This window comes from Opisthorchis viverrini (genome assembly GCF_000715545.1).
Source record: "Opisthorchis viverrini unplaced genomic scaffold opera_v5_129, whole genome shotgun sequence".
In the NCBI taxonomy this organism is placed as follows: Eukaryota; Metazoa; Platyhelminthes; class Trematoda; order Opisthorchiida; family Opisthorchiidae; genus Opisthorchis; species Opisthorchis viverrini.
The window spans coordinates 1,311,531-1,339,249 of record NW_008751783.1 but is presented as its reverse complement, the minus strand read 5'-3'; the positions used below and the strand labels follow the sequence as shown (position 1 = coordinate 1,339,249).

The window sequence follows — 27,719 nt, the reverse complement described above, 5'->3', positions numbered from 1 at the left end:
TTATCTGTGTTGGGGCATCACGCAACGACTGTAACTCTCTTCAGGTTCATCAATCCTATTCCAACATTTATAAAACGTTTAGAAGCGGAGTATGTGTATCAAACTGAGAGAGTAAAAGTTGCGCTTATAAAATGTACGCTCCAGAGAAAGCCTTTCATCAATGCCAGTGGTGCCCTTTTGACAGTGGCATGGATGAGACATATATTCTGAAGTATTTGATATTGCAATATCAGACGTTGAAATACACTTATGCACTTATCCACACTTATGCATCAAACTGAAGTGTATTGATTTACCGAAGAAGTCAATACAAGGTTTTATTCGTTTGCCTTTCACTTGCATGTAAAATCCGTTTTCTGTTGATGGTGGCATTAATTTTTGTGACCACCAGTGAAGTTATTTGAGGCACTTGAAGAACGTCGATGATGAAAAGTTATTTAGTTCTTCTGATAACTAGATGGAGCTTGTATATTGTCAGCTCTTTAGAGAGAACATTCATTTACACCAGGTGTAACTGAAACTTTGGATGTTAGACAATTTTAGCTCCTATAGAATTTCTAAGAAAAGAAAAGCCGTAAATTCTTTGGTCCCACGAAGGAATTAGTAGCCTCACCGCAACAAATTACCCTGGTACAAAGCAAGTTGTTCAGTTTAATTAAATTTCTTTCCCGATTCGTTAGGTTCTTCAATGCAGCTGTGTAACATGCTGAACAGAACGAGTCTATTAGATCTGATCAACTAAAGAAGGTAAGACAGTAGCCAGTCAGTAAGACTATTGGTAAGTGCAGCCTAGTGTAGACAGACAACTCCAGTGTACTGTTTACTTCTTAGAACAACCTAGAAAATGATAAAAACTCTATTACGTTCTATTTGGTTGTAGTAATTTTATTTGTAATAAGGAGAAATTTTGTATTACAAAAGTAGCATTGGCTCTCAAACAGGAGCTCCTCTCCGGAGGAGAGGACTATGATACTGTAATGACGAAAACACATCTCAATGGCTATTCGATACTGCGGCAGTTGCACCTGGACATTATGGAAATCTGAGTCCGGATGAGGAGAAAACAGCGCTAAGGTCTGTAAGAATTATCACCAAGAGGTCATTTCTTTCGATAGACTGTACCCAATGCCAGTAAAATAGTTTAATTTACAAGCTATCACTTGTTTTTCTGTGTGGTATGCTATGTTTATCTAGTATATTATAAGTGTGTAAAGTTAATGATGGTTTATTTTTCTGCCCTGTTCAGTATCCGTGACACATCAAATCTAACTTCAAACTACCAAGCTACCCGTGTTTCTTTGTTTTTAACAGTTATTTGACATAAGTTGCCTGAAAAATATCTTCAAGAACATGGGATGCTCATCGCCTTCTGTCATTCTGAATCAATGCGAAGCGGCTCTAGATTTTCGTTTCAAAGGAGGAGAACGGACAACCCATAATAATGGAAGTGAGAAATGTCGGATTAATAATCTTATGTTATCCTGGAACTTTTATTTTAGACGCTTCCTATCACCACTGAGGCTCGCATTCGATCGCTACCCGTAAAAGAGTAGGTCCTTTAAATTCCAGTCATTGCGAAACGATCAGACACTGCGCTAAAGGTAGTGGGAACATGTAAAGACCCACAATATTATGAAACTCCAGGTTTTAGCAGTTTCTATCGACGCTCGGCAATCGCTTGTTTCTTTCATCCCCACAATTCTTTTCAGAATACTCACGACCAATAAAATGTCTTATTTTTCCGAGCAACTACACGTTTGCGATTGTTTTACCAAGCGCTGTCGTTGCCAAAAGGCTGGTTGGTATTAGGCTTCAGATAGAATCCCCATTATTTGAAAATGGAAATATCTTTTGTAGTTCAGATCAGCGGCAATTAGTGCGATAAGAACCAAAGCGGTGCATAGCTTTCATTGATCAAGGATTTTCTTTGATTTCCACAAACGATAGCATGATTCAAGGTGATGCATTACTTGCTTCCTTTTTGTTTGTATGCATACAGCCTGCCTTTGTAATACGGTGCAACTGCTCATATGATAGGGTTGCTAACTACATATATTCTAGTCCACAGTGTCTTCCTGGTGCATGGGTAGGCGCTCAGTATTCACACAAGTGAATGGAATTTTCGAAAGCTATGACGCGTCCCTGATGGACTAAAGTAATCGGGCAATTTAGTTGAAAGTACCAATCCAAACTTTTGAGCCCATTTAGGCATCCCGGAGTCTTAAGGATGCTGGGGAATTATTCCACCAGACTTTTCCGCCAGAGGAATGATTGCTTCAGTGGACAGTGAAATTTGGTGAGCTGCAAAAGTATGAATGTAGAGCATATGAATGAGAGCATTTGCAACAAAACACAAAATTTTGGGGCAAAACGTTTCAGGTTTGCAACTAAGGGCATTGTACGGTTACTGGGTTCTGCTTGGGCATGGTTTAATGATGAAGTCATCGAATTTCACGCTTTGTCCACGCCTCAGGTTGTTTAAACACTTTTATTTCAACTACACCTTTCATCTTTCTTTCAAACTGCATTTGTGATGCGAAAACAGTACCCAGAACTGTTTCCGTAAAGCACTCAGGTGACACATGTTCGCAGTCATTCCTGCTGTTAGAAGGATTAAAATATCTTGGAAGATTTGGGATCTGAAAAAACTATTTACGTGTTTTGGTTCTCGTCTAGTTATGTTCCTACTGGGAGTAGTGATAATTTTGCACATTTAGTTTGTTGTACTTTCCATTAGTGACTTCCCGCAATTTTAGAAGATATCATACTACTAGTTTCTGTTACAAAATCTGTTGTTCAAGGAAAGTATGCTTTTCCATCCCTCACAGCTGATGCTGACTACCGGGGGTCTTTTTACTCAAAAATACCCGCTATCTTTTGAGTTTTTTTAGCTTTCACATGGGCAGACGTATTTGGGACGCTATGGTTCCATCCTTCTTCTGCCTGCGTCTTAAACGTCTTTTCGCCCTACGCATCCTCACGTTTATTCTGTCCGTGGAATGGTTACTTATTGATCATGTAAAATGGACGGGTTCATGGGATCGGTTGAAGACGTTCACGCTTGAAACTTTGCTTGCCGGATTCTCCCCCACTTGTGCAGCAAAATATGGATACCTCGAACGCATCGCTTGGCTGTTGATTTGTTCGCTGAGCTTGAAAAGCGTTTCTAACGTTTTGTTGTCAAGCAAGCAGGCGTCTTCCGTGATGGAGCTTTTGCAATACGTTGATCAAACCAGAACATCAAAACACCAAACAATTTTGCCGTGATAAACTCGAGCTTAGGCTGAGCGATGTGAAGCCTCCAGTCCTCTGAATCGGGGTACGGGCGAGTTACCACAGCTTCACTGGCATGGACTGGCTTCAACTGTACCCCCCCCCCCACCGGACGGGTAAAACCATTCATAATTGGGTGACCGCCTTGAATTATGGTGCTGGAAACCTTTTGGTCTTGCTGACTGATGACCTGTATATCATAAATTCCTGACTAGGCACTGCGACGGATTATTCAGACCCCCCTCAAAAATTTTGAAACTTCCTCAATTTCCCCGATCATCTTTCGGTTAGGACTTACAGGTTGATCCCTTCAGAAGAACAGAGTGAACAGTTAGTTATATTGGGTATGAGTATGAACTGTAAAATCGTTCGTACCAAAAAATTATGTCACCTGGTCCACATTTTAGGGTTTTCAAGGTCAAAAAAGTTCGAATCCTCAAATGGAGAATTTATTGCGATAATGGAATTAACGATGCTTTTCGGTTTCAGAACAAGTTTGGGGCAATCCGGATTTTTGAGTGAATTTTCCAAGCCAAATCACCGCTATTTATTCTCCGAAAATTTTCATTTGTGTGTAAAGCGATTGCTGACCTTGGAGGGGAATTCTTTAGTGATCCCAATTACCCAGGCCCATGGTGGTGATTAGTCCCAACTACGTATAAAGTCATCGTAGCGGTAAAGACAAGCTTGTACATGTTTTGCCTTTCACTCTCATAGCCAGATCGAATACATCAGCTTTCTTTTACGAAAACGTCGGCTGAAACGATTCGTTGATTCATTGCACTCCGGCAGACCATTCATTTTGCCTGTAAGTGACTTTAGTGCTCTAGTCAATTCAAAGTTACGATTGCTAGCCATTAGCAAAACGGTTTTAGGCGACAAACACCGATGTAATGATTGTCTTGCTTAATAGGGTCAACATATTAGCTTGTCAACACTCAATAAGTACGTAGAGCCCGCAGGTAGGGCATCGACCATAGATGTGACATAATAACGCAACTGCTGGCCTACGCTACAAAGTGCCAAGTAGGGGGTTCGATAGTTAATTCTTGTGATTGACACGTCACGGTGTTGCCCATTAAATAGTGGAGTGGATAACTGCCGAGGAGTCTCTGAGTGTCCGTCAAAAAATGATGTTCACTCTTATGGGCACTCATACGACTACGGTAAAACATGCTGGGAGTGGGAACATTTCTGCTCTCAAATGCGGGTTTTTGTCTTAATATACGGGTTATGTTATGCGGGTTTGGCACCATTTATCCACCAAAACTTTTATTAACGACAATATACCCCTGTCGACGTACGGAACAGTAATTGATCGGGCGTCCTTGGAAGCGTTTCTCGAGCCGGTTTTCCCGTGTGTGGCTGGCACCTTTTTTCAACTTACAGGGAAAGACAACTCATATAAATAAAGGGTGGTACAGTGCTCATGGAACCCTAAACTTTGTCTCCCCAAAGTGCAAACAGTTTCTGCGCCCCCTTCATATGGCAATGTACATTTCACAGGCACTTTCGTCACGCGTTCCGCGAGTTAGTAAGATGGAAATATATAGCGATAACTCCGAACGGCTATGCAATGAAAGCTATCTAAGTGAGCAATTTTGGGCTGATTTCCTCAACTAATTACTTTCACATTCTCTAAGTTTGCTGGCTTCTTATCAGTGGAGTAAGAACTTATATCAGTCAGATAGTTTGATAAAAGAACTGTCTTTACTAACAATATGATAAATTTAGTTTATCCAAACAAGTGCTAAGTGGCTAAACGTTCTGCTCATCTTCTTGCACATTAGTGGCTAGAATAAATCAAGTGAGTTCCGCATTTCCTTAAAATTACCGCAGACTTGTTAGAATGGACTGTGTGCCCGAAAGGTACACAGTTCTGTTTAAATAGTCTGAAGTCTGACAGCCGATTGTCTTCTGGTTCAAGGTTTTCGTACTCATATCCACTGTTCAAAAACTGGGTAGTTCCTATTCAAAAGCCAACACTGTATTTTACAAAAACAAAGGGAGAATGAAGTGAATCCAAAGTTCATAGAGGTCTCATTTAAAGCTCCATTTATAACTCGCAAATTACTACTCATGGCGAATGCGGAATTTTCGTCACCTAAATTCGAATATTCACTTCCGTGTATGCCAAAATTCTTGTAAGACACCTGTATTATGTACTAAGCAGATTCTAATGAAGTTCTATACTGAATCTAAGGATTTGCAAACCTCGCAAAATCACTTGAAAATAAGAAAAATGGTTTTTCTACTGTCATCAAAGTTTTATTACAGCTTGTGAGTAACTACTGAATACCTGAACAGTGTGGAGGTTTCCACTGAGTAAGTAGATGGCATGCGACAGATAGAGGCTTTGACTGTGGATTTTATTATTATACAATGAGTTATTCAGCCTCACGTTGTCGTTGTACTATGTATCCTATGCCTGGGTCATAGATGTTGAAATTCCGGAGCCTTAATGTGTCCCTAATGTGATTTACGGGATGTAGGGTGTTCTTGTACATGGGTCTTTCCGAGGACCTGTTCACCGATTCGACCCAGGAGGACAGTCTGAATAAATACTATGTAGATTATTCCGAAAGATCCAGCATGGACATGCAGTTATAATAAAGCTAATAGACAGTACTTTCGACTGAACCAAGACAAAACTCGGCACTTTGAAATCTCAATTTGCTTGCGATACTTGCACTTATGAAGTCTCAAAGTTCTTTAGACGGTTTGCTTTAGGATACCAAGGTAGAAAAGCATGCTAAAAGAGTAGAGGCACAATATTTTGTAGGGCTTTGAACTACCATATATAGAGGTTGTGAGCATCCTTGACCAACAAACTTTTTCCCATATGTTATCCTTTGTACTCGAGTCTTTTATCCTGAGTTCTTCCCCTTCAAAGGCTTTTTGCATCTGAAAATATGCGGACTTTACAAAACAAAGCATGATGTATGTGGAACATTGATCCTCAGTCACGCGCGTAACACAGCACACGTTATGACAGGGTTAGTTAGTGCTGTCTCGCGCGATTTCATCTCGTTTTATTTAACGTTCACTTGTTAACTCGCGAAACATGGCATAGTGTCAGACATTGTCATTGCGATAGTAAAAAGTGCGAAATCTGACGGTACGTTGAAAAGCTGAAACTCCTGTTACAGAACTCTTTTGTTTTTTGTATGGGAGAAATGAAGTGGGAGCCAGGTGGTGAGACAGTGTTTCAGATTTTTTTAGGTCAGCATGGATTTATGTTCAGTTACCTGATGGCCACAACCACTGTCCGGTTTAGGAATGGGCCAGTATTGTGATGACAGATCACCTGAAAATAGCTTGGTTTACTTAAGCCTCATGTGTGAGTATTCTGCTAATTAAGTGTTGGACAGGCTTACAAAACAGTTTTAGCTGTGATGTCGGCAGTGGCCGGTTTTCATCCTCAGCACCAGTTCAACAAATAATGTGTTGCAATGATGAGTGCATAACGGTTCAATGTCCTCTCAAGAAGAAGCTTGAAGGACTAACTGAACACATTCGTTATAACAGACGCTAGCTTTTGAATTCTATCAGTGACTGAAATCCCATTCACCTCATCGGACTGAATGTAGTTCACGGCTCGTTGGGCTAACTAGCCAGGGGAGCGCACATACAGAAAGAAACACCAATGACATTGTTCGTCGTGTTTTGATGAGCGTACCTCTAACCAGACGACAGACTATAAATGTTTACGTGCACTGGAAAACGTTGGACAGAACAGGCTATCAAAACATACGAACACGAAAAGGCGTGTCATGTGGTTATTATCCATGATACTGAATAATCCATATCCAAGTTCGTCTACGTTAGACGTACTCCAACTAATTGCTTGTCAAATTATCGTATTATCCTCTGAATGAACGAGAATGTCGAAGTGTTAAGTTAAAAACGCAGTCGAGGTAGATAAATTGCGCAGCAGAGCGCTTACTTACCTTCAGCGAAGACGAGTTCGGGTAGACAAATACTGGATAGTTATCATTCAAGTCCAAAATAGTGATTCGCACCTGGGCAGCCGAAGTCCGATATTTTTGGTCAGTTGTTGATCGCGTGGCACCGGATCCGTCACCTGGTCGTTCATAGCTGAATTTTTCGAGACCATATCGTTCTGGGCGCGAGTGATCCCCTCCACCATCTTGAGCCAATACGGTAAACCGATACACAGAACGCAGCTCCCGGTCAATCAGACGACTTGTTCGAAGAATGCCGTCCTTTGTAATCTAAATAAGAGATCGATTTGAGAAAAATGCAGGTGGAAGCGAACACAGCACATGATTGCAAGACTTACAGTGAAGACAGCTAGTTCACTCGTACATGTATGTTGACCTAAAGTGTGCACACAGTAGGCAAACAGACCACTTGGGTACAATTTTCTGAAGAATAAAATTTGTTATTCTCGCGAAATAAACTGACAGGATCGATTTTTGATTTAATATTATGAACAGACATGTTTAAGTTCTCCTATGTTCCTGAACATATCCCACTCCTGCATCGTTCTGATCCCATGTCTGAAGCACGAAGGTACCAAAGCGGTATATATGATGGGGTCTTAAGAATACACCATTTAACGTAACTGTAATGTTCGTCTGATGTGAGCGATTTTTGGGGCGAATTAAACTTTGAGTCCAGGTGGATCAATTGGGAATCTAATTGCCACGATTCGGTACTATACCGCGTGATGCTCACTGACAACGTGGGATGATGAATGTTTGCGATGTTTTCTGATAAGGGTCAAAAATTCAGTATAAGGAACATAAGGAGTTGAAAAGAGGGGAGCTTTTGCGTCTGAAGTTGACCTCACTGTTGCAATATATCATTTGTCCGACGGTCGTTCACGACTTTCCCCTTACGTCACACCCTGTTCCTGCATGTCATGTAACTCGTGGTGTACCGGCCATATGACCAGTCACGCAAAGCAGGTCTTTCTCATTTTCCTGTTTCCAAACAGCAAACTTTTTTCCTGGGAAACAAATTTCCGAATGCATGTCCGGTTATACTTTTGAGTTCAGCCCAAGTCCAATTGGTTTCGTTTCGAGGTCCACCTCACTATTCTTTTCTACTGGTGAAAGGAAGAAGGCCTTCGCTGCGGAGTTATTTATTAGGAAATACCAACTGACTGGTTACAGACCATTCAACAGGGAAGCAAAACTCTATTTGCATCTTATTTACAAAAATTGGACACCCATCTTCTCCCGGACGCGTCTTCTTGAACGTTCCTGGAGATTCAGTGACTCCACTCATTCGTCGGTCAAATCCAAGCAAATGTTACAAGGTGACTCCACGAATTCCGCAACAGATCTCCCCTTTCCAAAAGACGCAAGGAGGAATTCTACAAACAACACATACTACTCGCGTGCCTCTCCATCAGAAGTATCACCGTTACACTGGTACTGATAGTATTGGATGGATGACACTTACACGGAGCGTCGACTAATCCACTAAGGCCGAAATGTGTTATCGTCCATATGAAGCTAAAAAAACTCGGTTTGGATGCTTTTTACTCTTCAAATACTATCGTTGAAAGGACGAAGGATATGAACCGGGAAATTCAAAACGAAAATAAATAGGATAAACGTAGAAATTACCACAGAATATACCGCTCAGTAAGATCAATGCGAAGAAATGGCCCAAGGTCCGTCCTAGGTAGTAAGTACATTTACAAAAGTATTTGGTATATGGGAGTGCAAACAGGCTGTCTAAATTATTCAAAATAAATATTTATTCGTGTGTGATTTGATCGCGCACTAATGATTGTTTTCATAAAGGAAACTACTCACAAGGTTGCTGAAAACTCTTTGACAGCCCACGACCGGTTTCGCCCTTCTTGGGGCTCATCAGGTAGGCGCAGTCCCCGAGTTTCCGTCAACCTTATGATCGGCTTGGACCCAAATTGGACTGTTTTCGAGAAATACACTAATTTGCAAATCAATTTAGTTTTCACGGGAGACTCATTGAATCTCTGGTTTATGATGTTCTTTATGAAAATATACTGCGATATCTCGAATATCTTGCCAACTGAATCATGAAGCGGCTTGTGTGCAGCACCTTCAGTTGGAGGACAGCATAAACGAGAGACTCAGTTGAGTCTCCCATGAAAACCAAATTGATTTGCAAATGAGTGTATTTCTCGATAATGATTGTTTTGTTGAGACACAGTAAATGGCTCCACTCGGTGTTTTCAATGACACCAAGAAGGTCGCCGTTTGCATGTTTATTTTGTCCTGTGAGCTTCTAACGACTAGATGACAGTCAGTAAGTCACGTGGAACTATCTGGCCGGATCGATACGCTGGTCCAAACTGACTAAATGCCCCGAGATCGTTTATCATTCGCCTGATTTTTGATCCTCTACTACAGAAGCTCAGTCATTTTGGAGACAGCTATGGATCCAGGCGACTTACGTAGCCTGTGTCATATTAGGAATCAAAAGACTAGATAACAGGAAAAGAGTCGCCATCAGGTAACTTGTCCTTGATGTTTACTTCAAGAAGAGGCTTAGAAATGACGTGTATTCTTAGTTGAAAGGCGTAAAGCTTTGTTACAAAAAGTTTTCATGTAATGAATGCAGGTGCTTAGGTCTACTGAAGGTGTTTTGANACAAAAAGTTTTCATGTAATGAATGCAGGTGCTTAGGTCTACTGAAAGGTGTTTTGATTGGGACAGATGATTTTTGAGGTGACGGCATTCCTCGGCTGCTTTTTGTACTGGTCTGTATAAATATATGTTGGAATCTGTTTTCTCGCACTGTCTCCAAATAAAATTGAACCCATTATCACCGGTGTCATCCACGCAGGTTTAGTTTATACTGCACATCCATAAAGCCATGGAAGTGTGTGTACTGGCCCAACCGCATCAGTGTATACCCGTAGCTGTTGTGTACCGTCTGGCTTGCGGTTACCTTTACTCTCTGGTTGCAAATTAGATTGCTAAACGGACCAAAGTAAAATATTCCAGTACCCCACCAGTAAAGCCCGTAGGATGGAGAACGGCGATGTTATTCCTTGCAACATTTTTAAATGTTCCCGCGTCTTCTACAGTTGAACTTTCGGGACAAGGGATCTCTCGAAAAACGTTCCACTCACTGTTGACTATGGAGTATGGTTGTTCTCTCTATTCCCCCACAACGTACACGTTGGAAATCGTTCCGTCAAGCGCAGATGAAGAATTTGTCTTATAAAATGCATGCAACAGCTGCTTAGGTATCGGGGTTGAGTTGGTACATGGAAGTCGTTTAATTGCCATGCAGTAGGATATATAAGACCACCGTCTTGTGGATATCGGGTCTCCAGTCGCAGACTCCGGTCTCTTCGCATCCGTTACTTGAGTTTGTCAAAGGCCGCGATAGGTCTTGCCGACATGGGAGAGAGTCAAGTCAGAAAATACTACATATGAGGTAGCAGAAGAGCGTAAAGTAGTTCACAGGATTTGTCCCAGCCTTGGTGTGGGAAGAAATTTCTTGGTCTGTATTCCGAGCAAATATGGTGCAGAACGAAATTCATCTATTTCCTGCTCAGGCCATAATTTGAGACAGCGGTCACAAATTTCCCAGCTAGGTGCTGCAGTTCATCGGGAGTTTGTGCAACCGTTATACGGTTGTCCGTAAATAGGGGGACATCGGCCTTGGTCTACTAGAGGAGACTGAACAAATGTTCAGTACTGAGTATTTTGTCCATCGAAATATTCCTTGATCTGCACGCCAGTATCACCGTCCACCACAGCCGCACCCACAGTGATCGACGCAGCGGTTGCAAGGAAGCATCTCTGTATCACTCCACGGAGGATTTCTAACTCACTTGAAGTGGAGTCATTTGTTTCTGCTTTCTAGTATATTCCATCATGTAGGTCGCGGATTAGTTTGGCAAATTTTGGCGGAAAGCTACATTTAGCAAACACTGTGTATATACTCCTCATCTGACGGAGTCACTGACCTTTGTGAGGTCTGCTAACGGGCTTAGATTATGGGAGTTTTCTTGCACTGATTTACAGCAAAAATCAGGTCTATCCAGCTACAACCAGCACAAGATCCAAAGTGTTTTTCAGGAATGTTAGTTTTGTTCACTTCCTGACCACCACTTTGGTGTCGCCAGAAGACTTGTCACTTGCTTTCCTGTGCGGAGTAGCACAATGAAAACACATTGAAATTTGAAGACTCTCTTTCCTGAGTAAGATCGTAGTGCCTGACAGAAGAAAGACATTTACAGGGTTCAGTTTGTGACAGATCAGTCGACGTTAGTTGGTCGATTAGGCAGTTTCCTGGAGCGCTAGTGCCATATATCCAATATGTTTGAAGATGTAGTATGCTTAAAGCTCATAGGAGCGTCATAAGGAGTTTGAGTCGGTTGGATACCCAGTCCATAGATGGCATTTAAACAATATAAAAATTCTTTGTGTTGCCACTAAGTAGCTCCACCACCATTGGTCATTGATGCGGCTGAGTTGTCCAGCCAGATCAGCCTGTGCTGTCTAACTGCTGTTCCTTGGCCTCGCTGTTCAGATGAGTAAGAGATTCGGCTAGCGCTTCGCTGTTTAACCCACCAGTTGTTGTATTTAACGGTAGCTGACGTCAGTCAGGGCGCATGGGGTGAAGTTAAGCAATCTGATTTGATGCCATCGTCGTCGATTGATGCTTCGAGCTGTGCCGTCGTAAGAGTTTTGTGAAATTACGCTATCATACTGATATTTTGTGTCGACCAATTGTGATCTTCGGGCTTCGTTTCTGGACTACATATACCACGTGAAGTCGGTCTATGTTGGAAAGCCGAGAAGCATTATGTAGGTGTTTTATACTTGTTGCAAATGTTCTGTGGTGCTTACCCATGAGTCCCAAGCCCCAGGCTGATCAATCACTTCTTACTGGTTGATGGAGTGTTTAGAGGTTGGCCGGTTGGAGTCTCCCTCGAGACTAATGATTTGTTTCTGCTGTTTAGCCCAAACAAGCATGCGACAGATGTTGTTGTTTATTACAAGGTGATTTTGTTCTCAGGATAAAATCCAGATTACAGATTCAAACTACATCAAAAATACAAACGGCTTGCAGCGTCCTCACAAAGTCACGCGCCCGTAAGTAGTAAGCTCTTGGTTAGCACCAAGTGGCCCAGGGATAAAAGGGGAGTGGAGAACAATTCTCTGTAAGTGAGAGCTGCTCAGTCATTTATTCGCTATCCCCAAATGAACGGTTGTGTTCAATCCAAATCAAAGGGCTGGAAATATGAATCGCTCAGCTGTGACACCCATCCGGTGCCTAGCTTCCACGCCACCCGAAGGAAGCACGAGGGCTGGGATAACGCCAGGCTGCCCAAGCCTAGACAGGGGAAGTCGAGAGGCAGAGGTCGGATCCGACCCACGGACATTTCGGTCAGTGAATTTGCGCTCTAACCACTTGAACCATCTCATATGAAGCTCCTTGCACAATGTTCAAACACACTTCGATCACTCATTTAGGGGCAAAACAGCTGTAAATTGTTCCTTGTTTCTTCACCTTTGACTTATTTTGATTGCGCACCCAATGCCAAAAATGTTCACGGTTGGCACAGTGGCTTTTGTGCTGGGTGCTAGGTTTATATAAATCCTAAGTGAGGCATTGATTTCTCCTGAAAGTATGGTAGCATTTTTCGGTATTATGTTCACTGATTCGTATTATACGTGCTACATGATTTGAAGCATGCAATTTTGCTGGTTTCTACGCACTGAAATTGTTAATGATATCATTCACTTTTAGTAGCCGATACAAAAGGACAACTATGGGAAGTTAATTATCACATATGCCTTTTATCCCTCATCTGGGGCGAAAATTTAGTCATGCATCGCACAGAACTTGTCTTTTTCATTGTCCTACCCATGTCCTCAAAAATAAAATTTTGGAAGAACCTGTAGTCTCTAATTCCAAACCATTTTCTAGTTTGAAGTTGCCCATGAGGTGGCTATTACGCTTGCATATAGGGCATGAGGTTACAAGTGATTCGATTAAGTTTGACGCACGCATAAAAATGTGGAGTTGACTGACCACTGATACCAAGCAGTTTGATGACACATTACCTGAAGATTGAGGTGCCGATCCGCAACCCATTCATGCCACTCTATTCCTATGTTTGTGAGCGTTCTGTAAACCATGTAAGTAAGAGGTGGTGCTTCCCACCAATGGTTGTCAAGATTGTACAATCTGGCAAGTGCCAAATGGCATGCGATTATTCAGTGCCTGATAAATATCGACCACTAGCTTAATCCAGCCGAATCTTTTAGGCTAATCCAGCGGGTGGCACCAAATCGTTCCAAAATCGTCCAGTTGAAGGGTATTTGCAAAGCTAAGGCAAGTACAGATCGACAACAACTAACCAGAGGCATCGCATGTTAGTTCCTGTTCTCACACTGCACAGCAACGCCCGAATCAAAAGAAATCTATTATTGAGCCACAGTCGCCTCCTCAGTTTGCAGAACAATTTTATCGACTGATTTTATTAAATGATTGGAAAGCAGTTTGCTTCCCCTTTAGACCACTTTATTACTAATATGTTAAGCTAACTGACAAAATTATACAAAAATCAAATTTGGGCAATGTATATTTTCTAAGTGAGAATGGTTCGAACAGCACTACACTTAATACTCTTTCGAATACTGCAGTTTGTAGTTATTTTATGCAATGTTTGTTTGCCGTGCACAAATTTTTCTATTTCTTAATCAGCTTCAGCAATATTTACGCAAGTACTTCTTAGTTTTCATCCCGGAATCACGGGTGAGATTTTTTGAGCGATTTGTTTGCTATGGCGGTTGCATGAGACGTTTGATCGCTAAAGGAAAAGTAAGCACGATTCAGTTGACCAAGAGCCGTAATTTACCGTTGCAAAAAAAAGCGTGGAATAATAGGAAGGATGAAAAAATTGCGTATAGCCACTGAAAACTGCTTGTAATTCTTATGATGAGCTGTACCAGAGCCGATCACCAGCAGGGTACAAATGTTAACTGCATACAAGTGAATCATTTTGTAGCTCGACATTTGCTGCGTGACGCAACCACTAACATTGCCTGCCTAATAGACACAAGGAAACTTGCTTTTGTCTATAGGTTTGCGTTGGAAATCCTCTATAGTATTAGTCACACCTCCTTGGTAGCCGCTTTTTTGGTTCCATAAAATTTCTCTGGCAGCCTTCCTGCAGATTTTTCGGCCACAGCCAGTATGTGATAATGTTTTCTTTTCTGTGCCTCAAAATTAGTTTAGCTTGCAGCGATGCGCTATCTTGAAATCTGTGACCGTCTGGGATCGCTGTCGAGGGGTTCGCCATAATTCTAACGCTTAACACATATTCGATTTCTGTTCTTGACAGAAATTGTTCTTGACAGGGAAAATGAATGTCCCCAAGGTCTACGGCTGCTAAGGATTTGTAAAGGTGAAACTAGCTGTAAGCATTTGTGAAAGTGATGCGTTGACTGGGGAGGAAATCAATGAGTAAAATAACACTACGAACCGGCAGAAAGACCGAGAGAGTTCCATTTAAAAATGGGCACCTCGATTTCTAATTGTAACACACCCTTGAACGACTGTTTGTTGATATGTATCAATGGAGCGGCAACTTGCCAGAATTTTCCAGCTAGAGCAGCGATTGGGTTTCAGAGTTGCCCGCAATTAGAACAAACCAGTTGGCTGTTAAAGGTTTGGTCAAATCTTCCAAATTTAGCCTGCAGCATCATTCTGCATTACACAGAGTGCTGCCGGATATTTGAGGCGTACTGAGTTACGAAGCCAAAGCATATGAATTTCCTTTGCGAACCACAGTAGATTTCTTGTCCACTGTAGACGTAGCCTCGTGGCTCAAGAGTATCGTTGTATTTACGGTTTTTAAGCAATACTTTTTACATTATTCCGAATGTAAGTATGTAGCCCGAAATGTGACACCGGAACCTTTGTGAGCTTATCAAGTTAGGCAACGCCGGATGAATCTACGGTCAGAATTTAACGAAAGGTTTCATGTACATTTTTCGTTCTAAAGGGCGTATAAATATTTCAGCATTGATTAGTTAGAGTGCAATAAGGCTTTGTTAGAAAGTTGAGAAGAATTATATAAGTGTTTTATGCTTATCGCAAATGTTCCGTGTTGCTTATCCCATGAGCCTCAGACACCAGGCTGATCAGTCACTTCTTGCTGGTTGATTGAATGTTTAGAGGTTTGCCAGCGTCGATGTGGAGTCTAACGGCTGAATCTATTTTGTGAGTAGTAAACACGATTCCATGCCGTCCCTGTATCTGTTTTCGAGCTCAGATATATTTACATTCAAAATGGATATTTTGACAAATTTTGAAATGTTCTGGCCATGACGTTTTCCGGTAACTGTGTGAAAATCACAGAAGAAATTGGAACGTCGTGGTAAAACGCGATGAGAGTGTATGTAAGTTGAGGAGTCGCTCGGTCAGTTGGTGCCTCCTATTCATAACCTCGGGTTTGGCACATTATTCAGTAAAGTTCTTCTGCATACTGGATAGGAGGTCAGAAATAATGGGAGAGGTAATGTGCACTTATCCTCTTGGCACTATCAAGGCCGAGGTAATGAGCATATTTGGCTGGCATTTTATTCAGAGATAGGAAGCGTAGATCTGGTTTCAATTAAAAAAAACGTACTTGTTTCAACGAATACAGCACTTGTGCACACGATGTTTGAAGACCAAATTTTGATCCACAGCATGTTGACATTTTGTGATCTCAGGGCAGTACACAAAAATACATAGCTTAGTTTACAGCCATAAAGAGAGTTATGCTTGTTTACCTTGAAGATAGGCTTTTGCCGCTGAGAATCGTGTCCTTTTTGAGTGCCATTAGTGTTGTTTTAAATAGAATTTGTGTATTTATTTTGTTCTGTTGGAATTCGGGAATAATTTAAAGGACGAACAATTAAATTAAGGAGTGTTAAGGTAGACCAAGGAAAGCCAATCTAAAACACATGAAGCGGGACAAAAACGCAAACTCAGCTGTAGACTTAGTGGCATTGAATAAAGCCAGCTTGATGTGTAGAGCCTATTTAAGGGTCTTTTATGGAAGCAACCTTTTTTATGGCACGAACTAGCCTGAAGCCATCAATACAAATTCAGTGATACTGCTTCCAGCCAGAAAACACAAACGAGCCACTTTTTCTGACGAATTCTACACTGCGTTGTTATGTTGGTAAAATTAATGGCTTGAGTTGCTCAACATCTATGCGGATGAATGAAAGGTGATCATCCGTTAACCACGTTTTCATACGCAAAACACTTACCATGTAATTGGCTAAATATTTTCATCAAAATATAAAAGTTTCAGTCGGGTGGGTTGGGGCCAATTGGCTGCAGAGCAGCTGGCATTTGAGCTTGGCTGTTTACCTGCTAACGTTTCGTCGCCAGTCGTGGTAACATCATCCGTAGGAACAGACCAAATACTACATGATCTACAAGCAGTCTTTTTTCTTTTTTGGAAAAAAACGTGGAGCCAGTGAAAATCCATCATTTTGGAAAAGCATGGGAGGTAACCATGGAGATTTGACTCAGTTAACTGAGCCAATGTTTCCATAGGGGAAACTACTCAGAAGGATGCTGAAATCTCTTCCACAGACCAGGAGCGGTTTCGTCTTCCTTGGGGCTCATTAGATAGGCGCTGTCCTCGAGTTTTTGTCAACCTTATGCTCTACTTGAACCCAAATTGGACAGATCTCGACAAATACACTCATTCGCATATCACTGAAGACTACTGAATCTCTCGTTTATAATATTCTCCAACTGAATACGCTGCACAAAGGCCACCTCATGTTTCAGTTGGTACGATTTTGAGATATCGCAGTATATTTTCTTAAATGAAGGATCAAATGGTCTCCCCGTGAAAACCCGTTTGACATGCAAATGAGTGCATCTTTCGATAGGTGACTTTTCTTCTGAGAAGATAATAAGACTTGTGGCTCATCCTGACTGCCTGTTTTTTTGTGTTTGAGAGTTTTTCTGCCCTCTCTTTAGGCCCCTTTTTGGTAAATTGCGTAAATGGGAATGAACTTTTTACTTTAGGAAGCATCCGTTGCAGTTGGGTTTGAAAAATATTGCCTAATTTCTCTCCGTATGTTTCTTTTAAATACGTTTGCAATTCCAATTTATCTGGTAGGTATTTGGTCCGTTTGGGAGTTTGTGTTTTGAAGTTTTCTCATGCAAATGCCTTCCAACTGTTCCAGTTGTCAGCACATTCGTAAATCTTATCAGTTTTGTCCATTTCTTCTATTTAGAGTAACGCACAAATAACAAGTATTTGATTTATAAAGATCGCAACGCTTTTCAAACTGTCTGTCTCCCTGGTAGCAGTTTTCAATGAAGAGCAAAGTAAGAACTTATCGTGAATCAAGCTACAGTGTAGATAACTTGCAAGCACACTCAACCGGGCACAACGAATTTCAGGTAGATTTATTAGGTCAGATAACCGGAATAATGTGGCCTTTGTTGCACAACTTAATCACTTTCTGAACAGTGATAAGATTCATTCCCGCCATTATGGGAGCATATACACAAATGTTTTGTTTTGTGTGTCTTGTCCTGATTTCATAAATTAGAAGAAAAACATTGACGTTTTGGCACAATTTTCCCTCGGAAGCAATCAATATACTGTTAGAAATCTCTGAAACTCATCAGATATTGGACCTATTTCATCTCTACTCTTTAACCATCTACTCTATAGCGACCTAGCAAATGCAGCTTTTGAGTTCTTCTCCTTTCTGACATGCCTGTAGTTTGTAGATTGAATGAAGAAATTTGTGGTCATACAAGCTAAAGCATCGTGTGTCAGTGTCCAGGTGTTTCATGACCTTCTACGGAGTTAAAAATAGGTTCACGCAACGCACTGCTTCGCCCGATGGCAGCCTACCCGGCTGAACGGTCGACTGAAAGACATTCCTTCAAAGGCCTCTGATTGATTTAAGCAGTGAATATACATGCATATACATGCATATATAGTACCCGTCATATCAGGGGAACGGGAAAACGGAAAGACAACTATCAGTCTGCTGAGTAACAAGAGAGGCCCAGTGCTAGGTTGAGGTAGCTCAAGTGCGACAAGGCAGCTGATACAGACGTGATATGTACGGATACTAATCTTTACGTAATATATTGTTGTATAGTAGCTTTGGGTTGGCCATCTGCAAGGACTTGGCACCTATAAACCAGATTAATAAAAGTCCTGGAGTAGATTGCCTCTGCCTACGGGACTGGACAAATAAACGAACAACTAATAAATATCGCAGAAGCGTCCGGGACTTTTCTTTCGTTGCCATTCGTTTCATAACTGTATATTGTGTGAGTGATCCAGAACGCTGATTTCAGCACCTCACAGCGATCTGTGGGCAGAAGATACTCAGGTGCGGCATCTCCATTGGTTTCTGGTCTTCTCTCTTGTACCACAACTGCACCCAGAGGAATCTCATCAGCTGAACGTGAGGAGTGGAATTTTTCTGAACAGTGCTTCCTGTCGGAACTTGAGACACTTTGTGTTTGAGGCGCTACAAGCTTAGAGACCGGTAACTGCATGTTGATTTAAGTTTAGCAGAATTTAATATTTAAGAATCCCAGTGCATGAGCTATGCATAAGCATTCCACTTGTGTCGTTCTTAGGTGAGACAGTGACAAGTGATGATCCCTTTATAACTGTTGCAGAGGGTGGGATACTGCGCTCTACAGTACACTTTCTTACACACTACATTGTTGAGAAAATTAAGCACCCTTATTTTGATATAACTTCAGAGATGTCCGGGCTAAACATATTCGGATATTGAGGTAACTTTCGAGAAGTGTTGAAACTAGCCCAGTTTTTCGGGGTTTTGGTAGAAAGTTCATGGTAAATATCAACTACCACTTTATATCAGTTAGACGACTGTAAATAAATTCATTCTCCGCTGTTTTTTCCAGTGGACAAATCTGGCGCAGATTTAACGTAAGCGTGATTGACGTTAGAATTTTTAAATACCTACACCACTTACGACCTAAATAAATGCTTCAGAAACCATTTGATCGCGGGTTCAAATCGATTAAAATTATCATAAAAAACAACTATTCAAAGACTAAACACAGTCCTACTTACGTAGGAATGGACAGCTGGTTTTTGATGGTTCGATCGGACGGCTACAATTTAAGCAAACCACCTGTGCAGGGCATGTGCATGCCAAACTTGGGAGTTCTCAATCACAAGAGTGTATGCACCGCACATGCATTCGGCTAGCAATGATAAAAGGATGAGGATTGGACTTCACAAGTAATGTTTGGTTTTGAAAAGGAAGAATGTTCTCTGTAAAGCTGAACCATCAGTGCACCTAGTGGGGTTTCTTTCCATTACAAAGATCAAGTTAAAAAACTTTGTGGTATGTTCGTGTAGGACCACCCGCGGTAGACAGACGCTCGGCGGAGGTGTATTTTTTCCATGTCTTCGAATCTCATGTTTTGATTGCAACACCAATCTGTTCATACTTGCGTCCGTTGTTTTCAAGAGGTATCGATGTCGTCTTTTTGTTGGTCTCTAGCCAGATTGCCTGAATGAGTGTTAGAAGGTGTAGGCACATCACAATTATCGTGATAATCTAGCATTAAGTCTCTTCCCAGTCGTTTTTTCTCTTCTTCATAATAGGACTTCCAAGTAAATCATGGTTGTGCGGCAGCGAATCATCAGTGCTGAACACTGATATCATGCTGTCCATGATGATGGTGATTTCAAGAGGCTAATTAAAGTCGACAGACATCATTTGAAGCCTAAGTGTATCCAAGTGCCACTCTTCAACACGACTGGTGACCAGGTCAGTATTCCACTTACTGGTAGCTCGATGCCTTACGCAGTCTCCGTTGTTACCGCGTCTATTGCTATTAAGGATTTACACACAAAACCCACTTGTACAGATATCCCACTGAGATCTGGAGCATACAATGCATTTTACGAGATCTATCGGTTGCAGTTGTTATTTCCGTTAGATGCATTGTGCTAAATGTTAGCTGTAGCTTGAGCGACTTGTGGGGACATAGGAAGCAACAAAGCACGGGAACCTGCGCTACATGACTGAATGTCACTTAAAGGTAGATTCAAAGAAACTGCTTGACTAGAGGCCCGTCTACAGTCGAACTAATAGCCACAAAATGCAGTGCACATCACCGATTTGGAAAAATTGACTTCAAAGTGCAACTGGCGACAGACTTTGTGGCAGCACACAGCGCCCAGAACAATCGGCCTGACGTTTGTCAAACGCTGTTTCTTACTCGCTGGCGGGTAAATACTTCCATGTTTGCTGGCTAAGTCCTCATATTTTGTATTTTGGCTTGCAACTGTTTATCGCGTAATGGGACAAGCTATTTAAAACCAAGGACTCCTATAAGCGCCCTAATCTTCTAAATGCATGCTTAAAATTAATGAAATCTACTCATCATTCGGTGAATAGTTTCATTAGAAAAATGGCAAAACGTCTGTGTCTAAAGTTAGTGCGCGACGGTTGAAAGCAACTTGTACAATAAGTTTCAATCGGACGCGGAGTTTTTACTCACAGGCCGCAGCGTTTGACACCAACGAATGTGATCTACCTTTTCAAAACTGTCCTTAGTATGATGAAGGAAACACTGGCTACCGAACTGGAAGCATTCGTTTGTGGCTGGAGAGTTGACGCATAAATGAGTGAATTCACGTGTGCAATTTCGAATAAATCTGTTTGAACGACTGTTGCCCACAGCCGCACACTCGGCTAAATGATTCGGCAAAAATGATTTGGTAGCTGTGTCGGTTGGGTTATTCGCAGTCACGCTAGTCTCATGCTTGGCTTTTCCAGTTTTAGTCCAGACTCCTTGTAGCATCTAAGCTGCATGGCAACTTCTAGCAGTTTTGGAAATCTTGTCAATCAATGGGCAGCTTTATGGGAAGGGAATGTTTATTCCCGTACCTAATTCCATCAGAGCATCTTGGAACTTTTCGCAGAATATTCTCCAGTTATCGTTATCTGATCGGATTCCGTGTAATAACCTCAGAGGTTGCATCACAGATATCTTGAGTGCTGATTTTCTAGACCAGACGAAACAAAAGCTCTTGTACTTCATACCAAGAACGTTTCAAGCATTCTGCATATCATCTTACCTCACACAATACTCCGATCTATGGCCTTTTCATCCGAACCTGTGGTTAACCGACGTCAACGAAATGCAGGTCACTACAACACGCCCTGTCTGTAGTGAGGCTGAGTGCGAAACGTGCCCAGTCAGAAATGTTGGTAGTCTGTGGAGATTTGGGAATTTTAATGGAGATGCCATCCTTTGGGTGAAGCCCAGCAATGCTAAAAAGCCGAGAAGCACTGTACACCTGTTCACCCTTGTTTGGAATCATCAGCTATACGCAGCTGTTCCAGTAAATCTAGAACCCGCGACTTTTATTTTAGTAGTTTGGACCGTTCGGCCACGAGCGGCTGATAAGCAGTGTGATTAGCTGGTAATTCGACAGAACAGAACTTGCCGGTTATAATGCTAAGCAACGGCTCGTGGCCGAATGGCGGAGTGTTCAAACTAAGAACCAAAATTTTGCGAGATGATGATGATTCCCAATGAGAATGAAACAATGTACAATGTTTCTCGACTTTTCGGCACGGATCGGTCTTACCTACTGGACAAAATCCTCATTAAGTTTGAACTTTTGCGGATCCATTCAGTTGGGTTATAGGGCTCATCAATGATAGAACGTTAGTCATCATATCTAAGGTAAACTGATAACTGTGCAAACCGGCCGAGCCGAAAGATTAATTGCAATAAAGCGAGTAAAATGAGACTGAGTAGCGACCCGAATGGCACTCCATCTCCTTGTCTTTACACAGTGTCGCTAAATAAATACTAGATACTGAAAATGCATTGTAAAAAAAGTGTTTTTCGCAAAGATACTTGGGTATTGGCGAAAATATTGGGTGATTGTCGGACAACATCTGTTCAAACAAGGAAACATTGGTTGGATGAGGGGGGGGGCGGCATCGGAGAAGCACATTAACTCACAACCTGATTGTAACCCCGACGGTGTCACGCGCGCAATGCGTGCAAAGATGCTTTGAAAACCATTTAAACTTGTGTGTGAAACTAATGAGAAACGAAGAAAATTTACATGGTTCTCTTCTGCTACAAATAATTCTGAAAGAGAATACGGCCAATCATTGTTTGCCGAAAAGGTTGACAGATTATGTGGATAATTTTAGACCAACTTATGGCAAAAGCGTCATTAAAAAACTGCAAAGATCTGAACATTTTGTAGGCGATCAACAATACTAAAAAGTTTTGTTTGTATAATTGCTAACAGGTACAATAGGAAATGACCCTAAAATTATCACCGTCGCGTTCTTAAAGCACACTGGTAGTTTTTTTTTACCGTATATAGTTTCCAAAGGGTAGTTTTTATATTCTGTTCTTAAAAAGGGAGATAAACCAGTTTTTTGTCTCTGTGCTACTGTAAACACACTAGTTACTTGAGCGTTCCGATTCGCCAATACCTCATCAATGGCATATCACTTTTCGGCCACTAGATGCTGTGGATACTGTTTGCTCCAGCAAAACGCCTCTCAGGTTAACTAGGGAACGATTCCTCGTTAGAAGGAAATCATAGCCAAATTTGATTTATTGTGTCTAGGCCAGTTTGACATTTATCTAAAGTGTATTTTAAAAAAGCACAGTTGCTAACTACAAGCCAGCCGATTGCACCAAGTCACGATACAACCGGTGCATGCGTTGCTTGGCTGCGAAAAAAAAATCATCCCAAACTGAATGATTATCCAGCCAGTCACCAAAGAGTATTCTACATCAATCAAGCCAAAACGTGTTCACCTTAGAAGAAGTAGTTCCGCCCTAAACTCTGCTGAAACGTTGCACCTGCTTGTCTGCCAGTAGGATTAGTCGAAGCATAATTATATGTGATGGACAAGTGAACCCTGTAGGTGGAGCAGCCCGGCTGAATACTAATGTTAAGGCGTGAATACTGTTATATATATATATATATACTGTTATTTATATATAATTCTATCTGCTTAAGTCAACCAAGTGTAGGTTACGCACAGTGTTTGAGACGTGATGAATTTGCCAGAAGTCATCTGATTCTTTCTCACTTTAAAAGAATTTGTTGAATAGTTTCATTTGATTTTTTTCCAGAAAAAAACGTACCTGAATAAACAAAAAGTACTTTTCACAGTCATAGTTGAAAAGCAAATGATTTCATTTAGAATTACATTCTTATTGCAGAGTAGAAGCAAATTCTAATCACTGAAATGAACGGCGTGTAAGTTGTTGTTTCCCGGACAGTTTTTGGCACCATACGGTGCACAACATTAATGGTTCTTAACCCAGTTACTGGCACCTTTCACAGTCGTTTTTATAATCTTGCTGTTCTCGCTACAGCAGTTTGGTTTTTCTGAATGATATGCTATAAAAGTGGCTCGACTGAGTGTTACTATAGTAGCAATGAGCCAAATCAGTCACAGTTACGTCAAAACAAGTCGCAGTTAGCAAAGAAACTGATGTTGTTAGAATAAGTTGAACAAAACACTACAGTTACGTCAAAGCCTTGCTTAATTCACCGGGGACTGACAACGATAAGAGTACTGTTAAGCTTCCTCCATTGAAAGGAATTCAGTGTAATCACGAGAATTTCGAATAAGCCCAGGTTCAGTGGATGCAACTTGATTGCCGTTATTTCTCGCTTAATAATATAGATGAAACAGTTCATAAATAATTGCAAAATTCAGAGAGAGGAGCAGGGTAATTTCAAAGAAAGCGTCAAAAAATGAAGTAGGCAAAAAGTAAGGGAGAAAATCTGAAGACGAATTCAAGCTGTGACATTTTAGGCTAGACTTTGTTACCTTGCTGAAACTGCTGACTCAACGGATTCTAATATACAGTTATAAACAAATCATTTTTGAACTTCCTTGGCAGATGCTTCTAGATTCAACGAAGGTCTAGTCTAGCCCCACAATCCGAAGTGAAAATTTCTCTCCTGCTTCCCGTTTGTTTTTCACCAGTCTTGCCTATATGGTCTTACCAGGCGACTTTACTATTGGTGGTGTTATCCCGGACATGCCAACCAAAAGATAACAAGGCCTTTGCGGTTCTCGATTGCTATTTATTAGTTTATTGGTGCATGAAAGTTACTCTCTTAGAGTATACATTGGGCTCGATCCACATTCACCAGCAGTGTTCGTCTTTTCGCTCTGCTGACCCTCCCGCTGAACTTTTATCAACCTAGAGCTGCCTGGTGACCGTTGACCACGAAATCACTCCTCATGACAGAATAAATGATCCAAAAGGTTCATACTGTAAACTTCAGTTCTTGACGCTTTTAAATTAAGGCGTCTGTATCCTCATTATATAGTGGAACGTTTATGTCACGAGTGTCTGTAGCTCTCATTACTCTAACCAAAGTGAGAATGAAAAAGTCTGCCCACTGCTTCGATGCAACGTTGTATCATTAAAATTCAAATAAACTGGGAAGCCTTTTTGACGCAATCGGATGTTTACCACCGCGAAGAAACAAAGGTTTTTGAAAACGTTTATTGCTGATGTCAGTATTATGACGTAGTTTTTGGTTAATTATTGTGGGTCGTGAATGAACGTCTGATATTGACACCAAAGCAACCTGTGATGAAGGTGAACTCAAAACGTATCGTCACAGGTTGATTTAACCATTTTGTTTGGTTGAACGATCGGTTAAAAACAGTGATGGTCTTCAATTTGTAGACGGGGCAAAAGATTATCAGCTAAATTTTCGATCTGGATGTGTAAGTGATTTGCACCTTGCTTTGCGAAGTAGTGAATGGCTGTTTTCGTCTCAGAAATGAACAACCGGCAGTCTACTTCTTACGAATCTTTAGGGACCATTCGCGATCTCGCAGTTACTAACTGAAATTCGTGTTGTCAAGACTGCTGTCTAATTTACGCTTAGGCTCGCTGTAGAAACAAGAATTCCTCAGTCACATGTTCCGGTTAGGCACACCTGTCTCTACCCAACTTAAACACACAGAGGTTGCATTCCGTGTCCCCACCAGGGTTACAACCGACCGGTTGTACGGAAGAAAGACTTGTAGGTTAAACGTCCAAAAGTGACCCGTTGACTACGCTTTTAGACACTTATTGTCTGAGGCACCTTGGAAAAAAACATGGCGATCTTTTGTGTTTAGCTGTCTTGTTGAGTTGGCAAACAGTTTCAAGTTAATTAGCTAGATATATAGATAGACATACAGACGGGTGGACAGCTAGCCAGACATGTTGGTAGATAGATGGATATGTAAGGCGTCAAATGGTGTCGACTTCTGAAAGTATTTACACTCACCTTGCTCACCTGCTACCGTTGTAATATCGAAGCCATTAGAATGGAATTTCATATCTTCGCCCCAAAATCCTAATTGGCGCGTCCTAAAATGTTGTAGTTGATCAAAATTGTGGCAATGAAACATTGACCGGGGACACCGATCAGACTCATCAACAATCCGTCCACCCGGAGAAATCAAGCAGAAAAACTCTCTGAAGACTGGTTGGGAATGTCAAAAGTTTCAGAAGATAAGATTATTTCGTCATTTCGACTAATCAACCTGCTTATATTACGCAAATACCTTATATTGCAAGAGCTTGAAGAACCTGATCGCTGAGAAATTTTATTAAGATTTGCAAGGGGGATATCGATAAATCAAATGAAATTCAAAGCCATTACCAATGAAAAGAGAACACGTGTCCAACTGATACGGAATGTCGGACAAGCTGGTAAAGATATCAGTAAAACACACGATGGTCCGTCCCGTGCGCCCGTGTCTGTGCCAAGTTAACTGGGAATTGGAATACACAGCAGCACATTGGTCCCCACTCTTTTGTTCACTTGCTTTCGCAACAGAGTCACCTCAGTAATGAATAAATGCCAGTTATCCTACGATTACAACCCACTCCCTTTTATCAGCGATGGATTGATATCATATACCCCGTCCAAAACTTAAAGGACTGTCAATATTATTGGGCAACTGATTGAAATAATAGACCCCAAACAATACACAAACTAAACAAGATCAAGGCTATTTGCCAGAAGGATATGAAGGTTGCTTATGTGTTGACCAAAGTTGTATTGGAATGCATCCTAAACTGGAAGTCAGCTCAAGAAACGGAGTCACTGGAGATGGGTCTACTCTGGATTTTCCACTTTTTGTGGAGTCTCTTCACCAGCACCACGCAGATTTGAGTCAGAGACAAGGATGAATTTAGCAAGTCGTGTTTCAACTCTTTTTAGAGTTTACCAAAGGGAGTATCTAGGTTCGATTCGGTAGTTGAGGTCAACGATAATCTTGATTTTCATCAAGCCGCCTGAGCGTTTTAACGATCTGTAAAAAGAGTTGAGTGTAAACATGGGGTTGAAAGTGACATAATTCTGGTTTTCCCATTTCCCAACTAGAAATTTAAAGCCTCCTAGTGCACAGTGTGCAACTTACCGAAAACGGTAATCCGGGGTCCAGTATAGTGTATGCCACTTTACCATTCTCTCCAATGTCACAGTCTGTGGCTTTCACTGTTCCGACAATACGTTCGCCGGTGAAATTCTGTGCATAGTCCTCGATGATTGTGAAGTTGTATTGATTATGTGTGAACACGGGGGTACAGTCGTTCAGGTCATCGAGTATCACGCGGACATCCGTGGTAGCACTCAGACGTTTCGGTGAACCATGATCGGTTGCAGTAACCTTCAAGTAAGATTGAGAGGTGACTGGTTGGAAAGCGGTATATCGCGAACATTCAATAGGAGGTAGATTTAATAAAATGCGGTTGAGCACAAACTTACATACTGATTGGATCGGTTGGTCAGTGATTAAAACTGAAGCCTTTCATTCGAATAGGCTTTAGCTTCCAACGCTGAGCAGGTCTGCTCGTCCGGGGAGGGTGTATCCCAAGAAGAAAGATGAGGTCTAACACACGGAGAACTTCACACAAGCTGAAAAGAACGCGCTTTTTTTCTGGACTCTACTGGTAATCTGTTTGTTCTATGTTACTTTCACCTTTTTCTAAGCAACTGATCGATCGTAACGACTTCTGTTTCTACCTATCTTGCTTGGTTGGGTGCATTTCATTAGAAGTGACACTTTTTCCCATTCATTTTTTGAGTAGCTGAGCTGGAGAAAAATGCCGTCAAAAGAGGAGACATGCACGGGTGTGGGCGCCTATGTGAGATGGAATACCGAACCCCCCGATAAGATTTGCATTGATGTGGGTCTTGGTAAAAAGGCTTAGTTGGAACGTGGGCTTTGAGGTAGACGCACGACAAACTTCCAAAGTGGTGATCACCTGGCCTTTTTTTTATTAGCCCAAATATGAGGTCCAGGCCAATCCTGCCTCCTACCTCGTTACACAGCAGTGCTGTTTGTGTTTTCATGATGGGAAAAGCATCAAAAATGCACAAGGAAGTTTACAAGTATGAACAAAACCCG

General features: G+C 41.5%; 1 protein-coding gene across 1 annotated transcript in view; it reads right to left on the bottom strand.

Moving 5' to 3' along the window:
• Positions 1-26,978, bottom strand: part of T265_13982 (hypothetical protein) — a gene marked incomplete at both ends in the record, with an annotated part of 60,930 nt that extends 33,952 nt beyond the window's left edge. Inside the window, 2 exons of the mRNA XM_009171481.1 lie at positions 7,224-7,508; positions 26,730-26,978. Coding sequence (XP_009169745.1) covers positions 7,224-7,508; positions 26,730-26,978 — 534 coding nt within the window. The remainder of the gene's footprint in view (positions 1-7,223; positions 7,509-26,729) is intronic.
• Between the last annotated feature and the right edge of the window lie 741 nt (positions 26,979-27,719).